The sequence below is a fragment of the Prunus dulcis genome, chromosome 1 (assembly GCF_902201215.1).
Source record: "Prunus dulcis chromosome 1, ALMONDv2, whole genome shotgun sequence".
Classification (NCBI taxonomy): domain Eukaryota; kingdom Viridiplantae; phylum Streptophyta; class Magnoliopsida; order Rosales; family Rosaceae; genus Prunus; species Prunus dulcis.
Genome location: NC_047650.1, coordinates 14,248,725 through 14,260,355, shown reverse-complemented (window position 1 = coordinate 14,260,355; position 11,631 = coordinate 14,248,725). Strand labels below are relative to the sequence as shown.

The window sequence follows — 11,631 nt, the reverse complement described above, 5'->3', positions numbered from 1 at the left end:
TATTTTTGCAATTAGTTTGAAATGGTCTGGGCCTCAAAACATCCTGGGCTGACTTCCAACTTTGGTAAAATAAGACCCAAACCTTTGTCATTGATAATGCCTACTATTCAGACGGGCTGACGTGAGGAAATTAGGCCCGAAAAGGTCATGCTCTAGTTTGAGGCCTGTCTGAACTGTGATATGGTAAGCAACATGTAGTTGGTTGCCTTGTAGGGTGTTGGATTTGTCGTTTACTAGGGTGAAACTGATAAATCTCATGCCCACCAAAACAACAGAAAAAAGAAGAAATAAATCTCAGTTCCCTTTGAGACTCGAACTAGGGTTCTGTCATCTCTTCAAGAAGTAAACCCAAATTTGAGATTCGATCCCAAACCAACCGGCATGTCTTACTTTCCCTCCAATTCCCAAATCGAAACCCAAAACGCAGCGTCGCGTTTCCAGGCCGCTGTGCTCGTCGATTCTCCCTCCTTCCCCAACGCCATTGCTTGGTCGGACGAGAACCTCATCGCCGTTGCTTCCGGCCACCTCGTAACCATTCTGGTACTCCATTCTTCACTGCTCTCACTTCACTTGCCTTCACTTTTTAAATTTTTTTTGCCCTTTAAATTTTGTTGTTGTTGTAATTTCTCAACATAAACAATTTGGTTTCATTATTGATATGCTACGCTTCCCTGTTTGAGTGTTTTCCTGAATTCTCAGAACCCGGCTAAACTGCCATTTGGACCGAGAGGCCTCATAACCATCCAAAAAAGGCAACCCTTTTCAATTGGTTTCATTGATAGACAAGGTACATACACCATAGTTTGGTATATCTCAATTATGATATCATAATTTGTGATTGGGTTTTATTTTGGAATATCGTAATTTGATATTTTCAAATAAAATATCTATTTCCATTTCCATTGTTAACAATCTGAATCTCAAGTTTTCAACCACAGTGTAACTGGGTTGTTATTGGAATATTATCTTCTTTTTTCTAAAAAAATCTTTTCTATTTTTGCAGATTTATTATCTGGTTGCATGCTGCCCACCGTTTTATCACGGGATGAACCTTGTGTCCGATCGATTTCATGGTCCCCAGTTGGGCTTGCTCCAAATGCAGGCTGCTTGCTGGCTGTCTGCACCAGGCAAGGATTCGTCAAGCTCTACCGTCCGCCATTTTGCGATTTTTGTGCTGAATGGATAGAGGTATATAATATCCACAGTTTAAAGCACTGGTTGATGTTGTAAAAATGCAGTAATTAATATTACTGAACTGATTATGCTTATTGCTTAGGTTGAGGATATATCGACCAAGCTTTATGATTATCTTGTGAGTATTAATTTCGGGGAGGTACCAGCTTTTTCATTGAAGCCGTGCTATGGAAATGTAAGTCCTCTCATCTATCAAGTGGCAGTTCACTTGATTTATGCCCTGAGCCCTGACTGACAGTCTTTCTGACTCTACTCATATTAGGAGCATGAAATAGAGCTTGAGATTGATTCTGACCCGTTGAAAGAAAAGAATTCAAATCAGAATGTCCGTGCTTCAAAATCTAAAGTAAAATCTTTCAGGAAGATGCCAGAAAATTGCACAGTCCCTTCTATAACTGCGGATCAATATGCTTCTCGCAGTGCAATGCTATCATCACTTGTAGTTTCCTGGTCACCGATTCTGCAGTCAGTACCCAAAATCGCTTCAGTTCCTCAAGATGGTGCAGCAATCTCTTTACTTGCAGTTGGAGGGAAGTCTGGGAAAGTTTCATTATGGAGAATGCCTGTGCCAGAGTGCTATTCTGTTGATCAAAGCAGGGTTCTGGCTTCTGTGGTGCTCATTGGGATCTTTCAGGCACACGATTCATGGATCACAGCAATTAGTTGGGCTTTGCTTGATTCTGATTCTTCAAGTCCTCAAGTTTTGTTGGCTACAGCGAGTTCTGATGGGAGGTGAGTTAGGTATGCGGGCATCATAATAAGTTTCATTCTTGTAGCTCTTATATGAAATTTTCTCTGTCTATCTAGAGAAGAGTGTTTTCTGTAATACAGAAACAAGGTTCTTTGAATGGTCTTAAGCAAAATACTACTTGCCTTTATAGTGTCATTTTTTATCAAGTTGATTTTGTTTCAACATACTAGTAGTAGTTCTCCTGCGTGACTTATATGCAAAAATTGTGTCCAGGATTGATCTGATATCTGATGGGTACACATAAAAGTTAATTTATTTATTTTTATCTGTTCAAGATTAGATTGTGGGCTTCTTGTTTTGTGTTTTGTTATTTTGTTTTCTATGTTTTTCTGTACTCATTTTGCACCTCCTTATCTTTTCAGTGTGAGGATCTGGCTGGCATATAATGAAATATTACTGAAGTCATCAGAACCCACTCACACTTCCTTTTCCCTATTAAAGGAGGTGGATCTTTATTTTTCTTGTCTTTTTTAATCACTCTGCGTGTTATTTTATTATATTATTAAATGTGCTTTTATTTTTGAACTTTTAAATAGGTTGCAACTGCGGATTTTGTCCCAGTTTCAGTACTTTCAGTCATTGTGCCTGCTAAGTCTCCGCACAAAATGCACTTAGCAGTAGGAAAAGGATCTGGCTCTTTTGAATTGTGGATATGTGATATCTCTAGCAAAAAAATTGACAAAATTGGCCCATATGACGCCCATAACCAGGCCGTAAGTCTCTTTTTATTTGTCGAAATCTTATATTATATACTGCTGGCTATTCATGCGTCCAGGACCTGACCAGGTTACAGGATTAGCTTGGGCGTTTGATGGGAAATGTTTGCACAGCTGCAGCCAGGTATGTAAGTATTTGGACTTTCAGTTGAACATATCATATACATTATTCAGTTGGCAACAATACTTTTAAAATGATACTAGGATAATGTTGTACGCTGTTGGATTTTAAGTGGAAGTTCCCTCCGTGAAGTATCTATTCCTTCAAATACTCCTCGTCTGAGAAGCTCAACTGATGTACATTCTTACCCTATAAGTCTCCTTATTTAATGTTTCTATTTTCTACTATAATGTTTTCCTTCTAGTGTAACATAATTTTGAAATCTTGTTGCAGTTTCCAGATGGATTTGTTTCTTGCTTCGGTCTGGCAGTGTCCCCTGGAAATCTTGTGATTGCTTGGGTCTGATATTTTCTTTCACTCAATACATCTCTTACTCATTTTTGTTTCTAATACACCTCATGCTCATTACTGGTGCTATTCATGTTCTTTTTCCAATATCCATTAATACTTTGTAGTTATTCTAATATGGATACAGACGTCAACTAAAATATTTGTACTTGAAAATGGCAGGTTCGTAATCCTGATGTGGATAAATTAAATCCAATGTACGAGGGAAGGTGAGATAGCTTTTATGCAAACTAGATTGCTTTATAAGATCCATGATTAGCGGCCTGCGTAAATTTTAAGAGTGGTTAAACATTTTATATAGTAGTGAACTGAACCCAAAAGATGGAATGAAATGGATAAGGAAAATATTTTAAAAAAAAAAACGAAAGCACCTGACCAAATTGGTTTTAAATGGAGGGGAGGAAGAAAATATAAAAACAGAACCCAACAGCTTTCATAGAAACATAATGGAGGAAATGAAAAGAGATAAAAATGTGTGAGTTTTATTTTTATTTTTATTATTTTATATTTTTTTTTTCCACATATGAGAATTAATCAGACTGCAAGAACCAAAGAAGCACAAAAAGAATGAATATCCAACGTCAACTGTACAAGTCATAGTCATTGCAGGAAGAACAAGAATGCATAAAAGAATGTTATGCAAGTTCCTATAGAAAATAACAAATGCAACCAAATATAAAGTTGCATTATTGATTTTTATTTTTTTATTATTTTATTTTGCTTCTATAATTCTTGATCAATTTACATGTTGGGTAACGCTCTCAGGACTCAAAAGGCCATTGTTGAGTTTTTTTGGATCGGTGGGCAGCAAGTCGATGTCTTGTCAAACAATTCCCCTGATTTTGACACTGAAGCTATTCCTGAGAAGGAATTGGTTTATTGGGAGTCTAACTTTCTATGGTCTTTAAAGCAGTATGAAACTCAAGAGAAGCCTCTTGTTGTTTGGGATATTGTAACAGCATTTTTGGCGTTTAACCATTCTAAATCAGAGTACGTAGAACACGTACTGATTAAGTGGCTCTCTATTTCTTATGTGGGATCTCATGTGGGACTTCCTGCTGAAGAGGTTTTGTTGTGTGTCTCCCGAAGTTTCTCAAAATTAACTTCTCGCCAACTACACCTCCTCAATATAATCTGTAGACGCATAATGCTATCGGAGATGAAGGCTGATGAAATAAACAGTAAACTGCTGAACTTGGAAGGAGTACACGGTGCTGAAGAAGAGCAGCGGTCTTTGTGGATTAATCTGCTTTTGGCCAGTGAAAGAGAACTCCGTGAGAGGCTTGTGGGATTTACATTTTCTGCATTTATAAGTCTGATGCCTGCTTCAGCTGCAAATTCTCCATCTGGAAATTGGTTTCCTGTTGGACTAGCGCAAATGGAGCAGTGGGTTGAGCTTAATCATGACCATGTGCAGGATCAGCTAAAGGTTCTTGCATCCGAAGTTGGAAAGCAAGAGGGGAGGTACACCCTGATTTTTTATCCTTTGTTATGCATAACTTTTACCTGCTTTAGTGATATGATTAGACTCCTGTTGCTTTTAGTCGTCGAGGACCATGCATTGTTCTGTCTCGCCATTTTGACATAAAAAATAACTGCATGAAATATACTTCTCTGAGGCTTGGTGTAGAGAAAATTACGTGTTTATTTGTTCTGCGTAAAGAAGTCAACCTTGGAGCGGGACCCTAAAAAAACAAAGCGGAGTCCCTACTTAATCTGATTCTTAAAAGACTCCGTACTTCATTTAATGTTAAACGTCTCTGGCTGTTGAAGTTGGCTGCTGGAATTCAACAGTTTGGGGTATGTTCATTAGCCTTTGGCTATATGTTACAATTGCCTTTTCAGGTAATTGTGTAATATTCCTCGTGATGTGCCAGCATCAGCTCGTAATGGGTTGGTAGTTAAGGTCATTAGGAGGTTGTTGGGTTGTTAATTCTTGGTTTGCAAATGGCGGGAATAGTCTGATGATTGTATAAATAAACATATGGGTTAACTGTTTTATTATTTCCTAAATTTAGACCCGATTTGCATTTGAGTACCTCAATTTCCAAAATGGTTCCCGTGGTCCTTTAACTTTAGTTTTGTTAAGACAAATGGTCCTACCGTCAATTTTGTTATCTTTTCTGTTAAGTGCAGGGGCAAAATAGTATTTTTGTATCAAAATTGATTAAAATATGAATAAAAAAATTTAAAAAAACAAAAAAATTAAAATTAAACTCTCTCCCTCCCCCTCTATCCCGATTTCTACTCCCCCCAAACTTGATTTTTTTTTTTTTTTTTGGTTGGTTTTTTATTTGATTTTCTTTTATTGTTATTTTAAAGAGATGATTTTTTTGGTTTTAATATAAAAATACCATTTTGCCCCTGCATTTAACAGAAAAAGTTAACAAAATTGACGGTAGGACCATTGGTCCAAACGAAATTCTTAATAAATAATTTAAGAAATTCTTAAATTCAAATAAATGTGAGTTTTGTTGTTGTTTCAACATGGATATCTCTTTTGCCCTCTTTGGTTTGCCTGCTTTTATAATTGACAATGCTATGTTCCTGTAGCTTTTGACCTTTATCTTGCCTTGTCATTGGGTAAAGTGGCTTTTAGATTTTCAACTTTGTCTTTTCGCTTTAATTGATACATACTTATATCAATATGGCTATGTATTCCTCCTCAAACAACAGGCTCCAGTCCAGTAAATACTTGGCAACGGAGAAGTGCAGCTATTGTTCTGCATCAGTTCCATTTGAATCTCCCGAAGTTGCCTTCTGTCGAGGCAAGGGACACAAACTAGTTAGGTGTGCCATTTCTATGGTGGTTTGTCCTCCTACTCCTACATGGTTTTGCATATGTTGTCATAGACAAGCTTTCAAACTGGCATCAGAGACTCTCTTTGCAATCCCTGGTTATCCTTTTAATTTCAAATCTTTGTCCACATCATCTTTGCTAGAAGTATCCTTAAAACCATTGTGCCCCTTCTGTGGGATACTGCTGCAGAGACTACAACCAGACTTTCTACTTTCTGCATCACCCACTTAAGTAAATGATTTCCGTCCAAGGTCGATTTTCGGTCAGGCGCTTGGAAGAAGGTAGATTGTACTAGCAGGTTCCTTCAACCAAAAGGAAAAATGTATATAGTTTAGTATGCTAGGTGTAATTGTATACAATTTATATTTATTTATTTATTTTGTTTGTAATAAAATTATGTATATGCTGTTCTTCATTAAAAAAGAAAAGAAAAGTATCTTGTGATGGCAACCCACTAACCATACTGGAATGTAATGTTGTTTTTGAGAATTTAGATGTATTTGACAAGTTGTAGAGTCAAATTCAAGTGAAAGTCTTGTCTTTGATCATGGCGGTTGCTGAGTTATGAAAGCATTCAGGAGAGATAGATATTGATTAATTTACGCATTTGGGGAAAAAGAAACTAGTATTTGGAAATGTATCTTCTATTTTCAAATTTATTTATTTATTTATCTGAAAACCTGTGTGGTATTATATTTTAGAAGCTATTTTTGTTTCCTGTCAAAATTCTTTTCCTTGAAGAAGCATTGACAACTTTGAAAACTTGGAAAGTGATATTTAAGCATTTTGACATGGGGCTGGCCTTCACAGATTCTTGTTTTAAAACACCAACCAATTCTGGTTTTAAAATGTTCTCAGTATTTTTGAAAATGAAAACCATTTAAAATCCATTTCCGTTCATAGACGTAATTTCTCAAAAACTTACATCTATGATAAGTGGTGGGGAAAAACCCTTAATTCAAAAGAACATAAGACAACTATTTAATTTCTAGGTCCAACTACATTTTACACCATCAAAGTTTGGCCTCGTTATCAAAATGGGCACGAAGTTTCAATTTTCTCGCAACAGAAACACCTCAGCGCCACAGTGGGTAACATATTGGCAACTGGATTAGTCAAAATTAATCTAATTTCCAGGAGTGAGATTCGAACTTGAGTGTAATTTATGAAAGTAGGATTCCAACTTGAGTATAAGGAGGCGCCCTCACTGTCGTAGCGGTGGAAGTTAGAGCTAACGAATGTTTTAAAGTAGGCAGCATCTTTTAACGCCCTCTTCCCTTCCCGTTGAAACTACACTAGCTAGAAAGAGCTTTCATTCAAGGAGACAACCACCAGAGGTTCCTCAGCTCCATTTGTCGGCACATCAGGTACTGTGAGTTCTTCCAGATTGTCTTTGTTTTCTGGGTTTCATTTTTTATTTTATTTTTCTATGGTGCATCTTATTCTGGGTATTTAATTTTGGGAGCTCTTTTTTCTGATAAGAATGGTGGGTTTGGATTCGTGGCTTTGTTTTCTCATGGTGGGTTGAAGCTTTCGTACGAAAGTTTTGACTTAGAATGCATTTCTTTTTCCTCATTGTTGTTGGATTTAACAAAAGAAAAAAATTGTTGGGTAAATGAGTCTCCATTTTCACTCTCATTATATGGTGGATTTGGTACATGTTGAATGTTTAATAAAGATGAACCTTCATTTCAGAGTATGCAGTGATTCTGTTGCAGCAAACACACATGGCTGTACCTGTAGCCATGGAGAAAACCAACACTGAGAAAGAAGAACATGATAATAAACCCTACATTCTGCAATTGCCAGACCACATAACAGTGCATATCTTCTGCAAAGTCCCAATCAAAACCCTAATCCAATGTCAGTGTGTGTGCAAGTCTTGGCGCCATTCGCTCTCAAACCCCCACTTTACCAAAGACCTATTTTCACGAACACCCCCTTCCTTTTTGTTCCATGGCTTAAGCGGTGGCCCCATAAACCCCAAATCAGTGGGCTACTTATTGGTTGACCTCAATAAGATCTCAAGCCCCAACGATTTCACACTCAAGCTGTATAAAGATCCTAATGTCCGGAACCTTCGTGTGGGAGTTTTGGGTTCTTGCAATGGTTTGCTCTGCATATACGAATTGAACCGCCGCTGTTTTTACATTTCCAACCCCATAACTAGTGAGTCTTTAGCTCTTCCAACACTATCATTGTCTCCCCTTACTATCGCCTCTTGTGAGCGTGAGAGAATTGATAATCCATATTATTGTGGATTTGGGTATAGTCCCATCACCAATGCATATAAAGTTGTTCTGTATCTGTCTTCAAGCAGTAAATCTCATGAATATGAAGTATTGGTTTTGACTGTTGGGTCCAGGATTTGGAGAAGCATTGGGAATGTTTCTGTTTTCCCTTCCTCTCGGTTTCAACCGTATGGGGTTTATGTTAATGGATTTCTTCATTGGGTTGGTCAGTATGGGAATAGTTCTACTTTGATATGTGCCTTTGATGTTGAAAGCGAGTGTTTCCAGCAGTTATCACTACCGCCTTATGATTTGGATTTACAGCTACCGGCTAATTGTTTAGATTTCCTAGACATTCAATTTACCCTTGGAGTCTTGAATGGTTCCCTCTCTTTAACTGTTCGATCTCGCTCAAGAAGTAATATCACTGTTTGGCTGATGAAGGATTATGGCATTCATGAGTCTTGGACCAAAGAGCTTGAAATTAGCAGCGACATACTTGGTTCTCCATCTTTTTCCCGAGTATTGAAGTTTACAGAGGACGGGCAAGTCTTGCTTTTAAATGGGTCTCACTTGCAGGCTTATACTCCTGGAACAAGGAGTGTTGTGACCATTGAGGTTGATGGAATACCATCTTTGGTTGATGAATGCGTCCATATTCCAAGCTTTGTTTCACTCAGAGGTGTCATCACTGGTTAGGGCTCGAAGGGATACCGTCATTGGTTGATGAATGTGTCCATATTTCAAGCTTTGTTTCACTCAGAGGTGTCATTGCCGGTTAGAGCGCCAAGGGATAACGTCATTGGTTGATGAATGTGTCCATATTTCAAGCTTTGTTTCAATTAGAGGTGTCATCGCCGGTTAGAGCTCGAAGGGATACCATCATTGGTTGATGTATGTGTCCATATTTCAAGCTTTGTTTCAGTCAGAGCTGTCATTGCAGGTTAGAGCGCAAAGGTAATATATGTCAATGCTACTTGGGGAATTGTTCTTTCTTGCCATGTGCAATTTTAACTTCAAAGTCTTTTCATTGCTGATAGGTTGCTCAATAACTATAGTTATGTTTACTTTTCCAATTAGTCGAAGATAATCCTTGGTGTTAATTTGTCTCCATTTGATTTAGATTTATTCATTTTTCTTAAATATTTTAATTTATTCATTTTTCTTACATATTTTAATTTGAAAGATGAGGTAAGCCCCTTCTTAAACTCATGTTTCTAGAGGAGGCTTCAAGTTGATTACGATAAACCCCTTCTTGTTTCTACTTTTGTGAAGTTAACTAGCTTCCCAAATTTGTTAAAAAATCACTTATCACCCCAAATAACCAATGCCAAACGGGCACTAAGAGTCCCGCTCAAGGGACACACAGAAAAACACACAAAGTCACACACATCCTCGCCCTTTATATAAGCTTTCATCTAACGGGTAATGGTCAATCGGACAAAAATAATTGTTTTTCTGTTACTATGTTATTCGGTATTGCAGTGTTTCATTTCTCTGCAGTAAGTATAACTGTTAACAAGAATAAATGAATTTACATTACTGGTAAACTTGAGCTAATATCGCAATTCAATCTCGTTGTGTAATCGGTTTTGGCCTCAATCCTAGCTCGACTTGCTGATGGTTTATGAACTCCTATTTGTATGCACCATTGTTTCGGGCTATAGAGTGTTTGATTTCTGGTCAACTTGTGCAGAGTTTTCCATGTTTTGGGGGCTAAGACTTCGATGAATTTTATTTTCCTATTACGAACTCCATTTTTCTTCTTTCTTTTGCCCTCTTTGAAACTCTATGCACTTAACTATGCTTTGTCATAGTAAAATCCTGACTGATATGGCCTTAATTTGTAGTAAGGGCATTCACATTGATTCAGTGTGTTTGACATCAAAAATCTTCCAATCTTCTTTTATGGCCTGAAAAATCTTCTAAAATCTTCTCTTCGGAAAAGATGAGTGTATGTGTTGTAGGTTATCTCAAGTATGGAGAGGCCTGATGATACTTGAGTTGTGATCTTTTTTGTGTTTAGGTACATTAGATGGTCTTTTCTATGCTAGGATGTGATGTTAGGTTAGGCCTAGAATTAGTCTGAGCAAGGTATCTGGGGCGGTGGGGGATGGTATACTTTTCTTTTAACGGGTGAAATGAATACATTATAGCATGGTCTTACTTGGTTCTGTTATAGAGTTGGGAAAATTATCGTCTCCAAAATCAGTAAAATTTGGGTGAGCGGCCATGGTTCCAAAGCCAGCACCCCCTCGTATCTTCTTCATTTGTGAACTGGAAACGATAATGATTATTGTCTGCCTTGCAAATCACCAACCCTCTTGCGAAACACCCAAGTCATTGTAAAACTCTCCTTGTGAAAAGGATGATCAGCAGCCAAATTCTTGAATGTGGCAAAATCTCCAATAATCCATGCCTGTTCTGCGTGATTAAGTGTTAAAGATTTGGTTGAGGAAGACAGTTATTATTATTATTTTTTGGATCAATAGAAAATTTCATTAACCTTCAATTGAAGGCACAAACAGCCAGTATAGCATTACGTAATAGGAGGGCATAAAAAGTGGCATCGTTAAAACCTTGCCATTAAAAACCCCCAAAGGAGGAAAATCCGGTCAAGGAAAAAGAGTGCCACAACGCCGCCGTCATGAACTAAACACAAAAACCTAGCCCAATTCCATATCTTTGTCAAGACTCGACTCTAGCCAAGGCGGAGCGATATCTTCCTAAACAAAAGTAGTACCTTATGTTGATCCAAACTGTGCCAAAGCGTGCGCCACTCCATTACTAGACCTGGGTTGAAAGACAATTTCTGTTACCTCCAAGTCCATCATGAGTCTTAGGATATCCTCTACCACATGCCCAACATTGCTCCACCATTCGTTCCATCCCTTAAGCATGCTCACAACTTCTTGAGAATCATATGTAACAAAATGACTGAAGCCTTTGGCCCGCATTAGGAGGAGTCCCTCCCTTATGGCCGTTAGCTCAGTTCCAACCGCATCCAAACCCATTGGTCCTCTAGCGGCAAAACCACAAAGAAAAAGGCCATTATAATCCTGGATGCAACCCCCCCAGCCTCGTGTCGGCCCTCCTTTCCTACGGCCCCATAACAATTGAGCACAAGGGTGTGATTAGGTGAGCGAATCCACCGAACCAGGCGGGGGGAAACAATGGGTTTTGATCTCTCCATACAAGCTTTATATTGCGCAAGCCACTCCATGGTACGTTCCACCAAATCCACAACCCCAGCAGAAGTTCTCCCCTACAAAAAATCATTTTGCATTTGCCATATTTTCCAAGCACAACATGCAAAGCGGTCCAGGTCGTCACGTGAAAGCTCCTTTAAAGCCAACTCAAAAAGGTCAGCAAAAGACCCTCCATGAGCCTGAATACGTGCCACAAAGCTTGTACCACACCAATTTTTTTTATTCTTCTTATAACTCCACAACGCATGCCCCGAATCTTCA

General features: G+C 38.2%; 2 protein-coding genes across 2 annotated transcripts; both read left to right on the top strand.

Annotated features, from left to right (window-relative positions):
- Positions 1-294: 294 nt before the first annotated feature.
- Positions 295-6,351, top strand: LOC117613804. The gene is made up of 13 exons (XM_034342382.1): positions 295-540; positions 700-787; positions 1,004-1,188; positions 1,277-1,369; positions 1,457-1,926; positions 2,308-2,389; positions 2,482-2,658; positions 2,732-2,785; positions 2,866-2,958; positions 3,056-3,121; positions 3,293-3,339; positions 3,896-4,594; positions 5,807-6,351. The coding sequence occupies exons 1-13, from the start codon at positions 382-384 to the stop codon at positions 6,159-6,161; spliced, it is 2,568 nt and encodes an 855-aa protein (XP_034198273.1). The 5' UTR covers positions 295-381; the 3' UTR covers positions 6,162-6,351.
- A 420-nt stretch (positions 6,352-6,771) lies between these two features.
- Positions 6,772-9,270, top strand: LOC117614224 (F-box protein At3g07870-like). The gene is made up of 2 exons (XM_034342960.1): positions 6,772-7,297; positions 7,626-9,270. The coding sequence occupies exon 2, from the start codon at positions 7,658-7,660 to the stop codon at positions 8,858-8,860; it is 1,203 nt and encodes a 400-aa protein (XP_034198851.1). The 5' UTR covers positions 6,772-7,297; positions 7,626-7,657; the 3' UTR covers positions 8,861-9,270.
- Positions 9,271-11,631: the final 2,361 nt, after the last annotated feature.

Excerpts from the sequence above, each read along its gene's own strand:
- LOC117613804 (XM_034342382.1), top strand. The coding sequence starts at position 382 with ATGTCTTACTTTCCCTCCAATTCCCAAATCGAAACCCAAAACGCAGCG. Across the intron at positions 788-1,003 it reads TGGTTTCATTGATAGACAAG|ATTTATTATCTGGTTGCATG; the intron begins GTACATACACCA and ends CTATTTTTGCAG. Across the intron at positions 2,959-3,055 it reads GTCTGAGAAGCTCAACTGAT|TTTCCAGATGGATTTGTTTC; the intron begins GTACATTCTTAC and ends ATCTTGTTGCAG.
- LOC117614224 (XM_034342960.1), top strand. The coding sequence starts at position 7,658 with ATGGCTGTACCTGTAGCCATGGAGAAAACCAACACTGAGAAAGAAGAA.